At 44.1% G+C, this 22,480-nt stretch overlaps 1 protein-coding gene and 1 long non-coding RNA gene across 8 annotated transcripts in view; one reads left to right on the top strand and one right to left on the bottom strand.

Moving 5' to 3' along the window:
• The window catches only part of LOC114764599 (uncharacterized), a 35,839-nt gene extending 26,517 nt beyond the window's left edge, over positions 1-9,322 (top strand). Inside the window, exons 2-6 of one of the 2 annotated variants that reach the window (XR_003742528.1) lie at positions 463-547; positions 659-912; positions 6,396-6,565; positions 7,182-7,303; positions 9,038-9,322. This is a non-coding gene — a long non-coding RNA (uncharacterized LOC114764599). Of the gene's footprint in view, positions 1-462; positions 548-658; positions 913-6,395; positions 6,566-7,181; positions 8,355-9,037 lie in introns of those variants that run through there. The other variant, XR_003742527.1, reaches the window with a different exon arrangement.
• The window catches only part of cacna1c (calcium channel, voltage-dependent, L type, alpha 1C subunit), a 181,555-nt gene that overhangs the window by 144,556 nt on the left and 14,519 nt on the right, over positions 1-22,480 (bottom strand). For all 6 annotated transcript variants that reach the window (XM_028954337.1, XM_028954338.1, XM_028954339.1 and 3 more), the window contains exon 2: positions 3,699-4,032. In XM_028954337.1, coding sequence (XP_028810170.1) covers positions 3,699-4,032 — 334 coding nt within the window. The remainder of the gene's footprint in view (positions 1-3,698; positions 4,033-22,480) is intronic.

Genomic DNA, 22,480 nt, shown 5'->3' with positions numbered 1-22,480 from the left:
CACAATTCCTCTAAAAGACATGCACTCTCCAGTTGGGATTTGATGGTGGAAGAGATGCTGTGAGCAGCCTGTAAGCATGACTCTCAAGCACCATACCTCTTCATTCTAGATTATTCAAACACCGTTCTGGCATTATTTTACACATTTACACAGTGTAGCATTTTCAGGCCCAAAGCACCAAATAACACACCAAACTGCTACATAACCAAACAGAGTTTACCAGTGCTTTAAGCATTCAAGCATTATGATTTGTGAATCTGACATTCATGTACACTATAAATGCTTCTGAAAAAGCAACAAGAAAAAATGTTGCCCACAGTCTGCTGACAGAAGGCCATATCACATGATTTACACCATCCTCATACTCAACCATTCTGTGACAATCATGCCCTGTGGCTCGAGCATCATCATCCTGGAAGGATAACACTGATCACTTGCAATTGCTTTTGTATTGATCTGTAGTGACCCTTCACTCCAAGAGGATAAATGACAAATGGTCCCAAACAAAAAAGGCCTGGCAAATTAGATTCTGCACTCATTTCTTAAGGTATTTCCTTCAATTTGTCATTTCTCTGTCTGTCCATGCATGTATAATAGAAACAATATACAAGTGTAAGTGTGTGTGTGTGTAAGGTTGTGTGCATCTCCGTGTGTCCAGTCTGTCTGCCCTGAGCTCGGCTGGTTGAGATGACTGCCCAGGGGAGGGCCATGGAGGACTCAGGCAGACCCGCTCAACCTGTTGAGAGGAACCGTTGGCATGGCAACACAGGCAGGATGAGGAGCCGGGATGCAGGCTGGTCTCTCTGGAGACAGGAGACATGGAGCGGTGATGGGGAGAGAGGGTGCAGACAGACAGAAGGACGGCTGCCTTACTGAGCATGTGCGATCCACAGGGCTTATTGGAATAAGCAGGTAAACTGTGAGATTGGAGGCGGGGCTTCATTTGCTGCTTTGCTGCTGTCACCCTGCTGAGTGAACATCGTGATTGCCACCGCCCTGCTGTAACGGCCGACTGTACATCTCCTCTCGCATTTTAGTTTATGCCAGCGATCCCCTGCCCTCCCTCAATAACTCCTCCATCAATCCTCCTCTCCATTCCTCCATCTCATATCTTGTCTTATAAAGGGGCATAATAATAAAGGTAGTGAATGACAGCATAATCATCTATCAGCTGAAACGCTTCCGACAGCTCTGCGGGGAGGGCCGTCCCATGCTGATTGACAGCTCTTCACGGGGGTGTGATGGGAGAGTGGAGGGAGTGTCTGTGCTGCCCCAGGGAACCCTAGCTGATTTGGGCAATGCTCATCCAACCATCCTCCTTTAATGGAACAGTATAATGCAAGCACGGCCCATTACTCGTCCAGTTCTCCCACTCTACCAAGCAGGTCATATTTGGATGTGACCTTGTGTGACTTGGTGATAAATGGCAGAGAATAAGCTACATTTAATAAAATAAAAGGAGGGTATCATGGGGAAAAATATATAGAGTAGTATGTTTTGTCAGGTAGGGGTTATAGTGTAATATTGGACAGTTAATTGAGGATGTCTACAGCTCCTTGAGTCATCCATGAACAAGTGCTGTAAAGACACACACTCCCTCTTGTTCCCATTCGATTACTGTCTTTATTCAGGATTTATTTTTGTCATCACTCAAAGCTGGCACACACTGAGTGTGACACATGGGCCAGACAGATCCATGAACGGATAATGACAACACCCTTTGATGAAGACGCCACGCCAAACCAACCAAGGAAGCCTGACAAATGTCGCTCTCTCCCAGCTCTGCACCGATCCTCTCTCCCTCAAAAATAGACACATGTTGCCCAATAGCCTTCATTTTCTGAGGGATGTTCCAAAATCTATAAAGGGTTTAGAGCTGCGCTGATGGAGGTGGGCAGCCTTTATTTTACTGCCGCAGTGAGAGTGGGACGGCATGTCGCTTCCCTGCATCTGGAACTGAGCCGGATCCACAATGGACGTCTCACAACACATGCGTGGCTGGTTTTAGGACCTATAAAAACTGATTACCCAGATCAGTTACGTTTCGGCCTCTCAGGCCCAGCCTACCCGCGAACACGCTCACATATGCAAATGTTTATCTAAGCGAGAGCAGTACCAGTATATCATGCTGCAGCGTGACCAATCAATTCCATTTACAAACACATTTTTGTGAAAAATCCATTGTTGTGAAGGGTTTCTCGTGCATCGACTGGACTCATGCAACTGTTTTCAGTTCATATCGGTAACGTCTTCAAGATTCTTTTAGGCCAGTGGTCTCCAACCTTTTTTTGCAGAACCAATGTTATTTAATTAATTTTTTCATCTAGGCTGAGCTTTTGCAGACCCAGTTGGTTCAATTTCTGGCAAGGCAATGCAGGGCCAATTTTGCATTGCAAGTTTGCATAAAGCCAAGACCAGACAATCAGACATAAGCCCAATTTTGAAACGATTTAAAACAAATTAGACAAATACTTCAGTGGGCCAATGTGAATGTCAGAAACATGGAAACACAGTCAAACAACTGTGATCTGGGACGTCTCACTTTCACTTTCACTCATTATACCCCAACAAAAATCTAGCATTCCTTGTTTGCCAATGATGACTGGTCGGGGTCACCCCTGTGGTATTCCCAGTTTTAATGACTGCTGCTGTCCAAGGAATAATGTGCAAACATCATTGCTTCCAAGCACGACCAGCACTGGCTTTAAAATCACATCCTGGCTCTGTCATTCATCTACATGCTCCTGATCTTGGTTCTGCTTCTGCTGGCCTCCTGTTCGTGTTTTGTTTCCCTCTGAGTACGAACCTTTGCTCGCCTACCGATTCCGCTCGCTCAACTGCCACTTAGCCTTGTTTGCTGAGGACTGCAAGCTCCCCAGGTTTGAAGCTTTGAACACTGACCTCGCTTTCTGCATTTCCCCTGTGGTTTATTCGCCTGCCTCTGGATTACCGGTACAGACCGTGTCAGGACTTTCATAGCTACCAGCACTAACCAATGCACCACTGAAACCCTGAAGCATTTTATTGTAAATGCTGGCTCACATTATTAATGCAGATCAACCTTCAAAAGCAGTACAGTGGCAGTATTGATGGATCACTGTATATAATTTAAGGCTTTTTGTGTATTTTATGGCTCTACCCAATGTCTTGTTACAACACAAACGTTTTATGCAAGAAGTAGGATCACCAGATAAACAAAAGTTTAATGCACACTAATACCCTCCACAGTGGCCTAGAATCAGGGTTTTACAGTGAGATCGGCATTTCTGACACCAGCCACAGTCCCTACCGACAGTCTGTGGTATCGCAGGAGAGCTACAAAAGCGATGAAAGAGCCCTGTGCACACAAGCCGACACTTTATTTAGGCTAGCATGTAGCCTAATTCTGCGATCCATTTTTAGAACGGCATACACAAGGCCAGTTTGTAGGAGAAGAGGCTACTGCTACTAACCATCAAGAAAAATTGACGGACAAGAAGAAATATGCAAATCAGGTCAGCTATTTAAACTGTTTCATTTGGAATCCCAGATTCGTGGTGTGAAAAAGATCCGGCGCTCCAACCTGAATGCATTCAAAAAAAAAAAAAAAAAAAGCCTGCATGCATTATCCAACCTCCTCCACCCCTCCAACGGCTCTTCACTACGCCTCTCAAATCCCACAAATACACCCACAAGAAGAGCACTGCCAAGAAGGATACTTCCATTCCACAATGCTGATGCAGGCTCGCCGGATGGGGTTCTTCAGGGTGAGGCAGAGCAGGGCTCGGGGCGGGCGCGTGGCTGCTGTGCTGGCCTGCTTCTTGGGCTTGCTGTAGTGCTGGCGCTTGCGCTGCGTGGAGCTGGCCGTGGAGATGGGTGCCCCCGCGTTGCCCATGAGCTTGGCCTGCCGTGCCGCATCGATGGCCGCCTGCCAGGTGAGCGCGGCGCCAGCCGTGGGGATGTGCTCCGCCGCCAGCCCCACCACACCACTGTGCTCGTGCTCATTCGGACTGGACGCCACCGGTGGCAGGGCCGGGCTCGAGTAGTTGGAGCCTGGATGGTGGGATGGAGAAAAAGAGATGAATGAGGTACAGAATGTTCCTTATTTCTCTCGCGTTGATATTTGCTCAGTTTGGGAGAAAAGAGAATAAAATATGACAGTGGAAATGTTTGAGCCACATAGTCAGAGCAGCATGTTGAACTGACCCCAGCACTAAGGTCACTACACAGCATTTCCCACATTCCCACAAGAGGGGCAGTGGTGGCCTAGCGGTTAAGGACGCAGCCCTGTAATCAGAAAGTTGCCGGTTCGAATCCCGTCCCGCCAAGGTGCCACGGAGCACCGTCCCCACGCACTGCTCCCCGGGCGCCTGTCATGGGCGCCACTGTTCACTCAGGGTGATGGGTTTAATGCAGAGGACCCTTATCCAGAGCGACTTACAATCCGCAGTTGCTACCACCCTACATTAATTATTCAGAACTAGAAAACCAAATACAAAATCACCCTTTTTCCTTATTGAACATCTAAAAGATCTTTTTCTAGCCCAGTAGAAGTAGTAGGGGATTAGTAGGCCTGTTAGTAGGATGACAGTCAGCATTAGAGTATTGTTTATGGTGTTACTAGTGTTCTGTGGAATAACATAGAGGACAAGGTTTAGATGGTAGATCAGAGTTTTGGGTTGCCACATTTGCGTACGGGTGCACCTTGTCCCACATTTGGTCTGTTTGCATCTGTCCACCCTACCCAGCACGGCACCCAGCATGTTGTACTGTGACCCAAACAAAAAGGACTCACTTCACCCAGGAGATGAGACCTGCATCCTGGATTAAGTGCAGGTTGAAGAGACTCACACTGCGCATTGTTATTCTCTGACAGACAGGCCGGCCTCTCACAGACTTCATAACCCAACGCACCACTGATATTCCATCTGAGGCCAGGCCATGAAGCGTGGAGGTAAAATTCCACTTGGTGGCGGGGGAGGCGCCATGGATGTGGGGAAGAACGAAGCAAGACGCGCTTTAATAATGTGTCAATCCATTAAATAACAGGCAAGCTGGATTAATTTGAGCCGCGTGCGAGGATGACGGGAGTAGAATCGGAATGGAGGCTCGAAGGAGGGGGGGCTGTCTTTCAGTTTCTTTAAAGGTTAAAACTCCCAAAGCCGATCAGTATGTAATTCAATTAAACCCCTCTCCCTGCATCTGAACTACACATGTTCATCTAACAAGAACTCAAAATCCTACTGTAGCATGTTCTGTTTCTGCAAAGATCCATCTTTGACATTTCATAAAAATATCTTACATACGTCTCTATTCTCACCCTCGTTTCGTGTTTAGGCCGGGCTAAGCTTCACATACGGAGGCAAGTCAAATAATCAATCAGTGAGATAGGTTTATGATGCAGAAGTTGTGAATGCTTATGTAGGATCAGCTCAGGGTAATTCATTTGTGAACAGTAAAGGGGCAATAACTAATAACTAGTAATACACAAATATCATATAAAACCCATGTCATGTTTCTGTTTCCGTTTATCAAATGTTGGGCTGTCAGTATGACAGAGCATTTACGGTTGTGCTGGGAACAGGTTTTCGTCCACCTGCGTGTGGATGTTGAAGGTAGTCACCCGGGAGTCAAGACACACGGTCCGACATATCGAATGTTGGGAAAACTCGGCAAAAAAAAAATTCGTAAAACCAGGCGAAGGGCTGGAAACCCACTTGTTACGTTTAGGGCTGTCACGCTTAGCCCTTGCTAAACATGAAAAAGAAAAACATGTCAAAGGGGGCAACATTTTTTTATTATTTATTTTTTTTGTTTATTAATGAAGGTCGTCCCTATCAAGCTAAATAATTTTAGCGAAATTTCTAGCTAACAACCCCTGCTTGCAGGGACCGAAATGCACAAAATTTGAGGTAGATTCAAACCTGTGCTCTTTTTCTGATTATTTTGACATCCGTGCCCCTTTTTCAGCATTCGGAATGCCTGGTGCTGCTGCCACTGCAGCCGCTTAATGAGAAAAGCTCGCTCCTGTGGCAAAGACATGGACAGGCCCATCAAAATTTCTTCTGGAATTTTGTTTTTTCTAGTTGTTAGTAAGGTTATTGTTTATATATTTGTGCTACACACTCTAGTTATTATTATGTACATATCTTGATTATATTGTATGTATATTATGCTATTTTATGTTTAACCTGTCGCATCTTCCAGATGTTTATGGATGTCACATTTTCATTAATCCTCAAACAGCACAATTTTATAGTGTGAATAGATAAAACACCTAAATAAAGAGAAAACCTCCATATATCACAAAAGCTGCTGTAGAAAAACTTTTTTATTATTTACAGGGGAGTCACACCTGGCATTACATTGCTGATCAGAAACAGTAATTATTTTGCATTTTAAAAATGTCACTTTAGGTTTACGAAGCTCTACAATAGAAATACAGCTACAGATCAGTAAGAGCCCACCGCAGAATCGGCTCTTAATAGGACGGCAGGTGAAGATGAAGCCGCACTTCTGTTGAAGATTAGACCTCAGCCGTGGACGAGGACAAAGAACCAAATTACCAGAGCTCTAAATCACCACGGTAACTAAGCCCGCTTGCACCGGGCCATTCTGCTCCCCCTGACCTCATTTCTTACACCTGAAGAGCTGGAGCACGTCAGACATCCACCAGGGGGACAATCTGCCCCTTCCACTGCCCACTTCCCTCTCTGTTCCTGTCTGTCTGTTCCAAGTGTTCGGTTCTCTCGTGCCCTGGCTCCGCTCTCTATCTATCATCGTCAACTGTTGTAATGTGTAACGGCAGCAACGAGAAGCTAAGAGAAGTGACACCAAACATTTTGTGAGCCGCACAGGTCTTGCCTGGGTTAATCATACCAACCAATGCAATCAGGCATTAATTGATGTCCAAAAAAGACAGCCAAAAGCCAAAACCACTGTAAGTAATACAAAGGGGATCTGACAAGATTAATCATTCAATCGGTTGGCAATTAAGCCTCAGAACATAAACATAGCGATTTTAGGAGAACCAGAAAAAAAAAAAGAAACATGGCCTTGACATCTTTAATGAAAAAGGCACAGAGAGGTGGAACTGGCCTATCTCTGTGGGGTTAATGATGTAAAACCAGAATAAAAGTGCAACTGGACACCCTCTCGTGCAGGCAGGTGCTAACAGCTGTCTTATTATTATTCATCTGCAGCGATACGGGCCGGAGCAACCCAGATACGACGAGACCCTGCTGCGGAGAATGGCTTCCACTTTTCAGAAGTGTCATATTACCTCACTCCCAAGGGCGTTGGTGGGAACTGCATTTTAAAAACGGTAAATATTCATACAACACACATACGGAGATGGCCACTCTAGATGGCCACATGCTCAATTAAGTTCTTTTTTTCGAGTCATTGCTATATTTTTTGCAGTGAAAACCAATGATTTTGTTTATTAATGCTAGCCATAATTGAAAAACAAACATCTAAAGACAAGCTCTAACATCTAAAGACAAGCTATAAAGTTTTTAAACAGGCTTTGCACAGGATATGATTTTGCAAAGAGTGTGGCTTGGTCATGGTCACTTGCATGGTCACTATTCACAAGACTATTCCCATATTCCGTTTCACGCTCAGTCAAGCACTTCACTTGTTGTGTAGAGCTCATCCATTGGTTGTTGACAATATGCACTTTTAGCATGAGCCAAGGCTGAAACACAGCAAGACTAGAAAAGGATTATCTTAAATCGCCTCAGATTGCCATAATTTAAATGTGACCCCCACAAAATGCTTTTAATCCGAGGTGGAGAAATTTGTCTGACTCTGAAGATCATCATCTGAAGATCATATGTTGTCAGGCCGACATCAGTCGTTCACGTTCAGAAACCAGATGCTGAGACAACGGCGCAGTGATTCGTGTTGCTGTTCATTAATTGTTCATTAACTGTTCGTCAAAACCCGAACTCCCCCCCACCAGTTATAGTCAATGTTTCAATTATGGATGGATATTCTATATTCTATATCCATTTACATTTACATTAACCATTATTACAATAACCATCGCTACAGGGCTCACATTTAGAGACACCACTTCACATAAACTCCGTCATGTTGGAGTCAGTGAGAAAAATGAGGCCCTCATAAAACAATGGCCGCATTTCCTGTATTTATTGATAACTAAGTCACATCACCGCAGAGACATTTTGGCTCGTGCGTCAATGCAGACTCACTCGGGCTAAACAATATAATCTTTCCCTTTCATGTCCCGCTATTTCAGTCTCAAAAGGATTAGGGCTGAAATTCGCCATGGCTCTTCCAGAACTTTGGAGCACTTCTGCTTTGGTTTCGGATCGATGTCTCTCTGCTTGACCCACTTGTGCTTCAACCTACACCTCATTTGCACTTCAGAAATGTCCAGATAATGGGCAAAGTTTCTGCTTCCTTTATTCTCAGATGTTTTTGAGGAGATCTATCTTTCAACTGGAATTAAATAAAAACAACATGTCCAGATAAATGAAAAACGAATATTTAAATTATGACATTCGTACATGTAAGTGCTTAGACAGCATCCAATATAACTCCTCATTTGACTGATTTGTTGTTTGAAGTGAAAAAGTTTATCCATATATCCTCAGTAGACACTTAGTGACTGGGTAAAACAAGAGAGCCCATTTATCTCCTTAACTGGGCTGATGAGGTGACAATAACCTCGTCACAGACTGTTTGATTGCTCCGTACGCCTGATGAATAGAAGAAGCACTCAATGCTGCTGCGCCAATCTTGATATAACACCGCAGTGGAAAACAGTGCAACACAACACAGTTGCCAATCAAGCCGAAATAAAGCTGCTAATAAAATACATGGTACATGCTGCCTTAGACCAGGCCTAATCATAGGCTACTGGGCATGTTGGTTACCACGATGGTGAGTGGCAGAGCGTCCAATAAATCTTCTTCAATATGAGTATTACTAACAAGTTTATTCAGTTTTACTACTAATATAAAAAAAAAGATATTTTTATATGCAATTAACGTACAAATGAAAGTGATTGTTTATGTCATTGTGATAGACACCATCACCCTCAGTGAGCAGTGGACAGCCATGAACGGCGCCCATGGAGCAGTGTGTGGGGACGGTGGCACCAGGCCACCACACCACAAACAGAGATATATCGAAAGACCGTAACTCCTCCTCCCCCGGTTACATTCGTCCTGCTGGATCGCTCTCTGCATTTCCTCTCCACCTCCATCTGTTAATCGCTGGTGACAGTGCCACTCACACAACATCCAACCCGCGCAGTGGGACCGGCAACACATTCAATTAGCCAGCCGCCGCTCCCGCGCACCATAAACAAATGCCCACGGTAAATGTTAAGTGGTCTGTAAAGCGCGCCCGCCGCATGGCAGCTCGTTACTGTGCACACAGAACATGCTTCAAAAGCTCGCCAAAGACCAGACTCGGTGGTACACAGTAGATGGGGGGGGTCCTGCATAGGCCAGCCGAACAAATCCAAACATGTCTGATACAGTAACCGAAACGCTCCATATCTGGTTTAGTAACGCACTCAGCCTGTTTTCTGTGTTTAATATTACAGTGGGATTGGAGGCACGGTTGCAATGTGACTCCACTGCATTCAATTCTTTAATTATTTGGGTTAAGTCAGAAGGTCGAGACTTCAAAGTGGCCTTGTGATTATTCAGTCTCTTTGTCTGGTGCCGATGGGTTTCCACACAGTGACACATTCCTTAATAATGCAATCACGAGATAAAATAGGCTAAGAATCAAATAAATAGGTTAAGAATCAAATAACACATCCCTACTACGACTATTGGTTCTGATTCAAAATTCTGATTGGCCGAGCAACATTCTAACATCATTTCATAGAAGTGTACTTAAATATGTGCTATTGACATAATAATAAACATGCACTGTTGTATAATATGAATATTTATGTTGCTATTAGTCTGCAGTGGGCTGGCACCCCGCCCTGGGAGACTCCCAACCCTGAGCGCAGTGTCCAAGGATGGACTCCAGCATTCGAGAACCTGAGAAGGACTAAGCGTTTATGGAAAGTGAATGAGTGAGAGAGAGAGAGAGAGTTTAACCATTTGCACTGATTAAAGTTATTAATGCATGAGATTGATTGCTACTGCTGCATTTAATTGCACTGCTGTTACAATTGTTTGATGAAAGCAATAAGCCACTCAATGGCACTTCAATATAACACAACATTACAATATCACAGGCTCTGTAAACACTTTTTATGACACTGGTTCCTGCACAGTAGCTCCTGTAGTCTGCACAAGAGTAGGGGCACGAAGAAAGAATTTGGTTGGAGTTGGGGTACATATGTTGAGTGGGTGGCAGGCCGCGGAAAGGTGTCGTTCACAGGCGCGGAGAAGTGCCATTCTGCCATCTGCTAAATGACATCACCGGCGTATGATGCAGCCAATCGTAGGGAGGAGCACGGTCCCGCTCGGCCAATCCCCACCCAGGAGCCTCTTCATACCGCTTTGTACACTCACGCTCTCACGCACTGTACACTCATTCTGCCCGTCAAACACTCATAGAGAACATTCACATTCACATTTACATTTACAAAATTTGGCAGACTATCTTATCCAGAGCGACTTACAACATGCTTTCATGTTACCATCGATGAAGTGATCAGTTCCGATTCATTAGGACCCCCAACTATGAATACAACCATTTTATTTACTCTGTTTTAGATTTAGAAGTTCGACAAAAGAATAAGAAACACACATTCATAACCCAAACACACACACAGTCTCCCCAGTGTTTTAAAGAAAGATAAATAACGGGTGGCCAAAGCTTTCTCTGAGGGGTGCGTGATCAGAAAGGACGGGTGACATGTCTGGGAGAGAAAGGTGGTAATGAGGTGATTGTACAAGGCACAGGATTTAGCACACACTCCGCTCCCTCTGGCATCTCCTCGTCCCCACAGAACCAGGATGTTAATGGGAGATGTTGCAGGTGCAGGTCACCGGGATTGGGATTATTATCGCGGCTACGGCGCGCTCGCTTCCACTCTCCTTCCCAGTGTGCCGCCACACTGTTCCCCGGGCATTCTGGGTACTGCTCTTAGGGGGGCGCAGCTGCCCGGGATCCCGGGACCGCAGGCGCCCGCATGAAAACACACGTCGGCACACACAGGCTCGACGGGGCGTGAATACGCAGTCTCCTCACGCGCCGCGGCCACGTCAACATTCATGCCGACACCTTAGCGCACGGTGAACACACATCACGTGCGTTAAAAAGACCTCTACTGCACTAATTGGCTCCCTGCCTCTCACTCACACATAGGAAGACATAAGATGGAGCTCTTATAGAGCATAACCTAATAAATAACTGAGAAACATCTATATGAGTAGCGGGGTCAGTGGTGCACGTTCTAGCGAGATAGCCGAGGCAGTGTTCTTATCCTCGAAGATACGACAGCTCGCACTCTCGCGCTGCCACTCGCCCTCCAGGCAGTTCACACAATCAGATGAGAGATTAAGGGGAGAGTGACCCCATCTGCACCTCAGACAAATCTCCTTCATCATGGTCAATGCCGCCTCTCAATGGGAGACGGAGCAAGAAGCGACTCCTCCAGTGCACCGGCTTCACAACGGTCTACAGGGATCCTGCCGCACAGTGCATCATGGGAATGCTTGCCCGGTGAGTTTGATCTGTAAAGGAACTCATCATCAAAAACAGATATTTGGGAAAGCTTTGCTGGATAGTTGCCAATACAATACACATTGGACATAAAGGCCTAGTGATTGCTATTATACTGCAGAAAAAACATGGCTATTGCCAGATATAATGTTAAATTAACACAATGTTGGTACTTTGTATGACAGTGTTAAAAATTTAATTAAAGACAAGCACAATTTCAGGGTTTTGAAGCCTTCAGAAGTAGGGAGATCTCCTTTAAAATCAGCTATTTCTAGTATAGGCCTTGTGTAAGTTTGTTCTGTGGTGGGGTTAGCTATACTTTTATTTGTTAACAAATTGAGTAACAAACACCATCTTCATGAAATGGTCTTCCAGCTTCTTCTCACATCCTTGCATGTACCTCTTAAATGTGTTCCGCCAAGCTACATGTCTGACATTCTTTTTGGTCAAAGCCACTTTCCAGGAAGTTGTATTCAGAGGCTGGACGCGCGTGGTTCGTTTGATCTAAGGCTGCTGCTTCCTCTCAGCTGGGTCAGGACTGCTGTCGAGGCACCAATATGCTTGGAATCTCTGTCTGAACGTCTCCGTTGTTAATAGCAGGTAAGCCAGCTTCAGAAGCAGCACTTGAGAGGCCAGCATGCTCAGCAGCATGGCTTCAGCCCTTCCCCAATATAAAACGGGGACAGCAAAGGCCTTCTATCATCTGTGTGTTAAGGACTTGTTTTCATTTCCCAAACATTCCTCCATCCATTACGATGTCCCTAAACAAAGGTTGGACATAAACATTTAGACTAAGATGCCATCACAACTGCCATCATCTCAGTGCTATTTTAAGCAAGCAAGAGTGAGTATGGGATTGAAGGCTCTGCTGGTTCCCATTGGCTTTGTTTAAATGAGGTTGAGTGGTGAGGAATTGGTCCTGGCCCTGATGAGAACCATGCAACCCTCTCAAGGATGGCAGATCCTGCTGTCCAAGCACGTTACACCTTGCTGTGTTACTTGAGAGGACAAACAAAGTCTCGCATTGATGTCTACCACTTCACCAGACCTGCGGTGTTCGTATTAAACCAGAATTCTACCAACATCTGTAACACACTCACCTATAAACAAGAAGACAACAATGTCACAGATTCAAACCACACTTACTGCCACTGTGTCCCGGAGAAAGACACTGTGTCGAGGGGGACTGTCCCTTTAACTATTGCCTGTAAGTCACTCTGGATAAGTGAGTAAGCAGTCTGGAGGTCACAAGTTGTAGCACATAGTCTCCACATTTAAAGGTGCCTGTAAGGGATGCCAGGATTCAGACTAGTTTGTTGCTGTTTTGATGTTGTTGTATATCCAGGAAGGTTTTACATTTCCACAGTCAACACCCAGTCATTTTATTGGATGAGTAATATATTCCATTGTGGAGCAATTTCAGTAGAATATTTCCATATTAAATCCAATGAAGCAAAGGTTCTTAAATGACAATTTTAAGCAAGGAAAGTACAACATGAATGTTAGTCATGGCCATGAAATCTGGACCCCATCCCAAGGTGAAAATGTCTGCTGTGGTACATCAGAACACCAGTAGCTTCTGTATTCTACTTACTCAACATGCTTAACTCATTAAAATCATGTTCTCCTCTCTCATACCATTTTGCCCTCCATGGTGCTCTCTCTCACCATGGCTTGATCAGTCATTTCTCCAGCAGGATGAAGGGGGGGGGTTAGAAGAGCTTTCTTTCCTCTTCCCCCTCTTAATTTATGCCTGTGTGTAACAGCTAAATATGAACACTCCTCAATTATTTACAGACCGGTTCAATAATGCATGCTGGACATCCAACAACCATCTCCTCTCTTTTCTATCAGACCTGCAGAGAGCGGGAACCGGGGGCTAAATAAATTTTGGAACCAGGGGCTAGTCCTGATCCTCTTCATGAACCCATTCTGCAGATATATTCATTATATAAGTGCTGACAACCCTAAGGGAATCTATGGTTTCAATCCATTACTAGTTTAATTAATATGGGGGATTGGACGGTTACAGTACTCTGTGGCATCACTGCTCTCGTGATATAATATCATGCTATTTTTTTGGTATACTTAAATATGGTTATGTGTGTCCTGCACAGGTTTGATATGATTATCCTGCACTTTTAATGCCAATATGCATGTTATCACACTAACACTATATCTACTGCTGTGTTACGTCCTTTAGGCCGTAGAATGGCTTGGAGTGCTCTGTGTTGTGTGTGTTTCTCTTTTAGGCTGTCTGCTGGTTGGAGACCAATTCCGTCATCAACTGGCAGCCAATCAACGCACAGGACAGAGAACTACTTAAGGACCATTCCAGCCACCATTCAGGGCTCATTGTTGTGGAGCCGGGGGAGGAGGAAGTGAGAGGAGAGTTTTGGAGTTTTTGGATTGTGTTAGAGTTGGATAAGCCTTTGTTGTGTGTTTGTGATTAGTGTGGTTAGTTGTGGCTTTGTTGTGTAGTTGTTTTGTCTCTCCTTTCATGGTGTGTTGTCCTCCTGTGAAAATATTTCACTTGGGCTTGGTGTCTGTTGTCTTCCCACTGCACACATTCCCCTTGTTTGTTGTCATGTTTCCTGACCCCTAGACAGGGACGTGACATGCTGAATTACAAATACCCATTAATCCACTTCATTTATTAAGAATAATATTATAATTACAAGATTTGTTGTGAATGTATCTTAAGATTATTAAAATAAAGACATTTTAAACTTTCTAAGCAGTATCAGTCCATTTAGCAATTCTAGCAATTCTACTGAGATAATACTGAAAGCCATGATCATTTTGCTCACTCACTACATTACATCCCATATCAAGTTAATATTAAGTAAATAGTTTTAAGGTAAACATTTTTTTTATTATTATTATTATTTCATTTCATTTTATTCTTTGGCAGGCAAATCACCAGAACAATGAATGTACAGGAAAATGGGTATGATGTATACCCTCCCCCCCGTATTTCTAGGAAAAAAAGATCAAATTGTGCAATTGAGTGAGAGGGAGTTTAATTGGGTTCACCGCAGCTATTTCGGAGGCAGGTGGGCAGGCCTTGAGCGAACGAGTCCTTCCAGCAGTCATCTGATTCAACTGTCCTCAACTAAGATTAGAAGGCACCCATGAGAGCCGGGCCTTATGCATGGCTTCCTTTCCCTCTTTTTTTAGGTAGGATGAAATAATTAACTGCTATAAGTGAAATTAATTAAGTAAATTAGTTCAGGGGAGTTATTTCGGGTACCTGAAGGTGGAGAGTAGGTGAGGAGCGGTGCTGACCTGTTCTTTAACTCCTGCTGGTGGGAACAAGTGACCTTGGTGACCCCGGAGGGAAGAAGGGCAGGATTCGACAGACTCACAGCTGAGCGGATACACAATGTTTGTGATATTTTTTTCCTATTTTCCCCATTTTTACTTTTGTGTACATTTTATGGCATTTCTTCAACCAAACCAGCCCCAAAACGCCCTATCCATCTAGGAACAGATGTGATTAAGACAGCCAATACCCTTCAACAACCAGAAACTAAATGAAAATTGTGGATAAAACCGCCTTTGTTTTTGAAATGACACAAAATGCATTCGGCTGACAAATCATTAGTTTAGTCAATATAGGATCGCAGCAGGCAAACATTGCATCTATTAACACTCTCACACATCCCAGTAAATGCAAGAAATCATCTATTTGACCTTCTTATCTCACATCCTACAAGAAAAATCAAGCCTCTGTTTTCTCTTCCAACAAAACATATTAGGGAAAGGGACCTTTGGTCAAGGGTATCGCAGCAGCGACGGACAAATTAACACCACGCAGCAAGCCTCTCGGCTAAAGCATCCGACGATCGGGCAGAGAGGCGCTGGCATGTACGCTGCCGCCACACAGACACTAATTACAGGTAGGAACCTTGCAGGGGTGCAGCATGCGTGAATAATTTAAACCCGACCGCGAGAGCCGGTCGAATCCAGGCACTGGCCGGCAGCCACGAGGAGCACTACAAGCCGTAGGACGCGATGGGTTGCGCTTCAACATCAACACGAACTGTACAAACAAGTCACAAAGCCGGGGGCTTTTGGACATGGATACAAGTCGAAGACGACACAGGCTCAGGGACGTAGCGGCACTTTTCAGCATCTTTTCCTTTATCTTTTCTTGCTCTGTGGTTTGTTGGTACAACGCGTACTCCGGGTTACATTTACATTTACAGCATTTACCAGACGCCCTTATCCAGAGCGACTTACAATCAGTAGTTACAGGGGACAGTCCCCCCCTGGAGCAATTTAGGGTTAAGTGTCTTGCTCAGGGACACAATGGTAGTAAGCGGGATTTGAACCTGGGTCTTCATGTTCATAGGTGAGTGTGCTACCCACTAGGCTACTACCACACTAAAGCGCACCCTGAAGTCTACTGCCTCAGCCAATATGAATACAACATGACAATAATGAGTCCAGAGTCTTTTGTTTTGTTCCATTCCGTCACGCAGGGCCCAGTAATATCGGCCCAGATGTGGAGGAAATGTTGGCTGGATACAATGACACGCGAGAATTCATGTGTTTCACTTTCAAATCAATCCAAAAAAAAAAAAAACAGGCAGCACTTGTCTACTCCACTGTAAGAATGAAAAGAAACCTATTCTGACGCTTCAATGCAAAATACATTATTTGGTGTGTACTGCCTCTATTTCTTCCCCAAACAACTGAGTAGAAATCATTGCAAGTCAGATAAAATATGCTGATTTAGCCAAGTCTGTAAACATGCATAAACAATACACCTTTCTACACACACAATGCTCGCTTATGGTTCAGCAGCTCTTTATTTGAAACAGCATGAAAGTGAAGTGATTGTCTTTGTGAAACACTGCAGCACAGCACACGTTGACACAGCGAAATGTGTCCTCTGCTTTTAACCATCACCCTTGGTGAGCAGTGGGCGGCCATGACAGGCACCCGGGGAGCAGTGTGTGGGGACGGTACCCTGATCAGTGGCACCTGCGCAGTTCAGGATTCGAACCTGCAACCTTGTGATTACGTGGATGTTTTCTCACCCGCTAGGCCACCACTGCCCCATCTGAATCTGTATGTATTTTACAGATTTTCATTGACTTTCAAAAATTCTATTGTCCTTATGGAACAACCTGCCCATTCTACACATTAACCAACATGAACCAAATGACAGAAAACTGTGGAAAAAAAACACTAGAGAGGAGTCACTCACCATGGACAATTTCACAGTAAAATTTTCATTGTGTCATAAAATATCACAAAAAAAGTTATGTCACAATGACATGTCGGTCAGGGCCAAAACTAGTATGCAGTTAACCCCTTAAACTCCAGAGATCAGAACCATAGACAGTTCCTCTTTATTATTCAGTCTCACTCACTCCATTACTGGTTATTCCTAATCAGAGATGTGGATGCTGGAGCCCATCCTGAGAGTCACTCTGGAGGACATGTACATGCACACATTCAATCTTGAGGCTAAACGCCAGGACTGCGCCCATAACTATTCACTAAACTAAAACCAGCAACCCTGCATTTAATGCCAACATTTCATGGTGCATAATCATTCAGGGTCATTCACTCATTCTATCCTCATGAATCAGGATTCGAACCGGCAACCTTCTGATTACGAGGTCGCTTCCTTAACCGCTAGGCCACCACTGGTTTGTGCATTTTCTAACATAAAAAAGAAGCCATAAGAAAATCCGAGGTTCTGTTAAATCCAATAATGAGTGGCCAGAACATGATCATGAACGCACAGGCAAGTTGGCCCAGAACGGCCCAGAACGCCACATTTACGTAAGAAGAACACCAGTCACAAAAGCCACAAAATTGCACCGTCTTCCCCGGCCGAGAGCGAGGTGACTATGCGAGTGGCAGCAACAGGAACTCTGGCTGTTTCTCAATTCTGGGTTTTAGGGGAGGGCGGCAGAGAGGAAATAATCGTTGAGAAAATCTCACGCCGAAATCTCTGCTTGAGACTGTCAGGAGACATGCGGTGAGACTGAGACCAAGCGTCTAGGATGATAGCAGGGCTGAGCCTTACCGGCTCAGCATTATTCTCTGAGCACTGTCGCTTTCGACAAAGCATAATTCCCCACCAAAAGCATATCTGTGTGCCCCTCACCTAAGGCAAAGCTTGCTTTTAAAAGACGGATAAATGGGCACAGAAAGAGGTGGCATGAAGGAAACGAACTTGACAAAGTGTGGCAGAAGGCCATGCAACAGCATCAACATGTCTGCAGCAATCTTCTGTCCAACCTGAAAGTATTTGCTATAGAGGCACAGGGGAGAAATACGGCATTAAAATGTATAAAGCTTGCAGACTTGCTCCGTAACCGCCGTTCGAATCTTCATAAATGTTTCATGAAAAGATTGCGAACGATTACAAATGTTCACATTTCAGCCAACCAATAGCGGTAAAGATGTGCTCACTATATAAACGTAGGAAGCATGTTTGTTCGTTTCTCGGGTTTAATGAACCTGTATTTTCAAGGGAAATTAGACCTAAGCATCATTCACAGATCTGGCAACACATATCCAAACATGACATGTTTTTGACTCAAAAACATGTCATGGATAAAAAAAGTGTCTCTTTTTAAGTGTGCCTTAACACAGCAAATATATTTTAGCGGTTCATCGTGATTAGCAGTATTGATGGATTTTTAAAAACGGTCATCTGTATTGTCAGCAACAAGACTAATATTGACTTTCAACTAAATTAAGCAACTGTCTGATGGCCAATACAGATACGATTGTTTAACTAACAAATATTAGCACAACGAGTAGAAATTAAAACAGACTAGATGCTGAGGCTCATAAGAAAACCGTCTGCCATATGCACACAGACATTTCGTAAATAAAACCCCAGATATTTGGATAATCCCACGTTCCTATTCCAGAAAAAGCACATAAATAAATCTCTGGAAATCATATGACGGGGTTAGCAACGAAATGAAATGGGACACACGCGTGGGTTAGGTATTTAGGCGTGACAGTCACTTGTCTGATACGGTGAGGGCGAACTGAAATACAGCCACTGATCCACGGTTACGAGTGGTCTGGCCCGTTCCCGTGGAAACAAGAGAGAGGAACAAAGGCAGATCCCTCGTGAGAATACCTAAATTTGAATCTTCATGAAGACAAGAAGCACAAGGACACACACTTCAGCACAAAAGCGCTTATGCAAATGCGATGCCTAACTGACAGATAAACATGACACATCATTATTTTGTGTTTGGAAAGGCGCCAAGAGGACAGCGTACTGCCGGTTTTAATGTTTTACTGCCCAAAATGGCAGCCTCATCAGTGCAGGAAGAAGGCACGGTGCCGTTTCTTTCCGGTGGGAAAGAGGGGAAAAAAAAAAAAAAAGAGGAGCCTCATTACGGATGACTTTCCGTCAAACGTTCCCGGCAAAGCCAGCCACGCTGACTGCAGCCCACAACTGACAGTTTCTAATCAGCCGGATTCCTTCATTTGTTCCTTTAACCCGTCCATTAAGACGTGTTCGTGGCCGTCCCGGATCTCTCAGATGAACATGTGGTGAAGACACACACACACACACACACACAAAATGCCATCATAAGAGCAGCCGAGGAGAAAGAGAGAGCGAGAGAGAGAAAGCTCAATATTTCAAATAGTTATTTTTGGTTTGCTCTTTGGAGAACCGCCATTTCTTTTGTCTTTCAGGACACACAAATTCCTGGAAGTGACTGGCGGGACTGCGGCTTCTGTGCGGCTGGAATTCCTTCGCGACAACCGCAGGTAGCTGGCCTTAAGACAGCGAAATCCTCCATCTTAGTGGGTCAACGCGCCATCGCTGAAAGGCACCTTGAGGCCCGTCCTTAACGTGCAAGGGACGGTCCGTCCGGATCCCATTACGCAGCAGCAAATTGCATTCCATCTTAATGTATTCCTCCAAAAAAATGTAAAGTTTCAAATAATGAATCAATTAATCACACTGTAATTAAAGCGGTACCGGCTAACGTGCAATTACGGTTCAACCACCGCCGGCATTTGTTTAGATTGTTCTGATGCCAGGTAATAAAAGGTATGATCTATATGCGAAGGCATTGATTACTTTCTTCTTCATGCCTGCTTTACAGCTGGCTCTACCATTCTGCTGCATGAACGCTGGCAGGCGGCGTTCATCCGGCCTCGCCGTCTCATGCTCGCAGTTTCTCCTCAATTCATTTCTTAATCTAGCAGTTTCCTTGGCTCTGCCTGGCTCTCTCCTGTTCAGCGGATTGGACAGGAGGCGCCCAGTGACTGGTGATAACAGGCCTCAGTCTGCAGTGAAGAGTCTCGGTTCTGTCACCCCTTCACTTAACTATGCTCGGCAGCTGCTTTACGCAGCGTGACGTGTGTTGCCACGTGCCAGAACTTCAGGGCGTCCATTCGTACTTATTCACATTCGTGATAATAATAAATACAATGATGGAATGAGTTAGAAGGCACTAACGACATATGAGCGACAGAGTGGAAAAAATGATCAATTGAGACATGCCATCATCTGTCTTATACCTTGACAAAACAAAAATATGTTCCTCTGTCACTATGGTAACTGAAGATCTCTATGACAACCCTTTTGTCATTTAACTCGCCCAACTCAAAAAATGACAGTGTGCATTTAGAAATGCTGATGGAACTCTGCCGTGGACATGTAGACAATGTGTGTTCCATGTAATGACATCAGGGGCATCATTTTCATAGACATATCAATGCAGATGCCACATTAGCCGCTGCTCCTTCTGAATGGAATTCAGAACTGCATATGATGGAAGAAAAATAATAATAAATGAAACAATAAAATGCTCAAATGTATAAATTTCATTATATGGACATTTAACAGAAATTTGTGTTGGAAAGATAAATCAGTAAGGTTCCTCCATCTCAAGAGCACAATCCAAAAATGTCAAAAAGCAACATAAAAAAGGCTTCATCGTTCATTTGCATGAAAATGGCCATAAACATACAAACCAGAGGTCAATGTGCTTCTATACACAAATACAGTACAGGCCAAAAGTTTGGACACACCATCTAACTCAATGTGTTTTCTTTATTTTCATGACCATTTACGTTGGTAGATTCTCACTGAAGGCATCAAAACTATGAATGAACACATGTGGAGTTATGTAGTTAAAAAAGTGGAGACCTGACCTCCACAGTCACCGGACCTGAACCCAGTCGAGATGGTTTGGGGTGAGCTGGACCGCAGAGTGAAGGCAAAGGGGCCAACAAGTGCTAAACACCTCTGGGAACTCCTTCAAGACTGTTGGAAAACCATTTCAGGTGACGACCTCTTGAAGCTCATTGAGAGAATGGCAAGAGTGTGCAAAGCAGTAATCAGAGCAAAGGGCGGCGGTTTTGAAGAATCTAGAATATAAAACATGTTTTCAGTTATTTCACCTTTTTTTGTTAAGTACATAACTCCACACGTGTTCATTCATAGTTTTGATGCCTTCAGTGAGAATCTACCAATGTAAATGGTCATGAAAATAAAGAAAACACATTGAATGAGAAGGTGTGTCCAAACTTTTGGCCTGTACTGTACATGTCATTTAAAAGCATTATTATTTACTAGATAGATACTATTGCTAAATGACAAAAAAAAACTTTATTTTCATCAATATGTCACTAAGCAGATGAGCAATTTCCAGGCTCTGCAAGGCACAACTGGACGTGATGCATGCAAATGAGCTCACACAGGTAGGAGGGACCATGTGGTGCCTCTAAAGTCCTTGGTGAAAGTTAATGAAAAAAAATCTATTTCATGAGAATCACATGTGATTAAAGTTACAGATAAATTAATAACCTGTCTAGTGTCTACACTAAATGCAATATTCTCGTGTGTGTTTTTTTAAACACATTAATAACTATTATCCTTGAACGATAAAACAACATTCAGAATGGTATTACATGTATCCTGTGCAATTTTACCCAGCCTGCTCTCTTAATGCAGGAATGTGTTACTTTAGTAATGCACTCATAAGTACTTAACCAGGTTCAATTACTTCAGTAATCAGATTTTAAAATTCTGAATACGGAAAGGAACATTATTTGCATTATAAAATAATTTCGAAAATTACTTACATGGTTATCTTTCAATTATGTAGATTACAAGCAGTGTTGTTTCATGGCTCTATATTCACATCACACATTTTCATAATGCCTAAAAAAACATTAGCCTGGTTCACAGAGCTTTGCACATTAGAGCTTGTCCTCTCAAACCCAAGAGCAATTATTGTGGTTTCAAGTCTTTATCACAGTTATCAGTTCCACAGAATGTTTGGTTGGCGATCACGGCGAGTTGGAAATAATGACAGTCACATGGAGGCAAATGGCTACCCTCCAAGCCGGCGAGGAGCACCGCGTGGCGCTCATTCTCAGGCAAAGGAAGTGTAGCTGGAGGCTGGGACTGGGCGGGAAACTACATCCACTAAAGCCACATGAGGTGAGATCCTAGACTGCCTAAACCGTCCACTCCGGACTGCACTTCCATTATCATCTCCATAAATCATACGCTGGTCTGCAATCAGACCTCCCCGCTCTGCGCCTCGGACATTATCCAGGGTCTGCAGGCCTAAAGCCGGTCCTGGATCAGCGAGAGGTTTTACCGGTGGATGCCAGACTATATAAACTGTTTAGAAGGAGCGCGTCTGTGCTCCGCACTGCAGTGGACGTCTTGCTCCGAAAGGCCACCGGAACCCAAATTCAAGGCAAATGACTGACAACAGGTCAGATGAAGGAACAATAAGCGGCTTCACTCGTCCCCGTCTTTTTTCCAGCCTTTTCGTCCCCCGCACGTGTCACGCCAACAGATTTTAGT

Source organism: Denticeps clupeoides, chromosome 15 (genome assembly GCF_900700375.1).
Source record: "Denticeps clupeoides chromosome 15, fDenClu1.1, whole genome shotgun sequence".
Lineage (NCBI taxonomy): Eukaryota > Metazoa > Chordata > Actinopteri > Clupeiformes > Denticipitidae > Denticeps > Denticeps clupeoides.
Note: the sequence above shows the minus strand (reverse complement) of the source record. Positions and strands in the feature narration are given on the sequence as shown.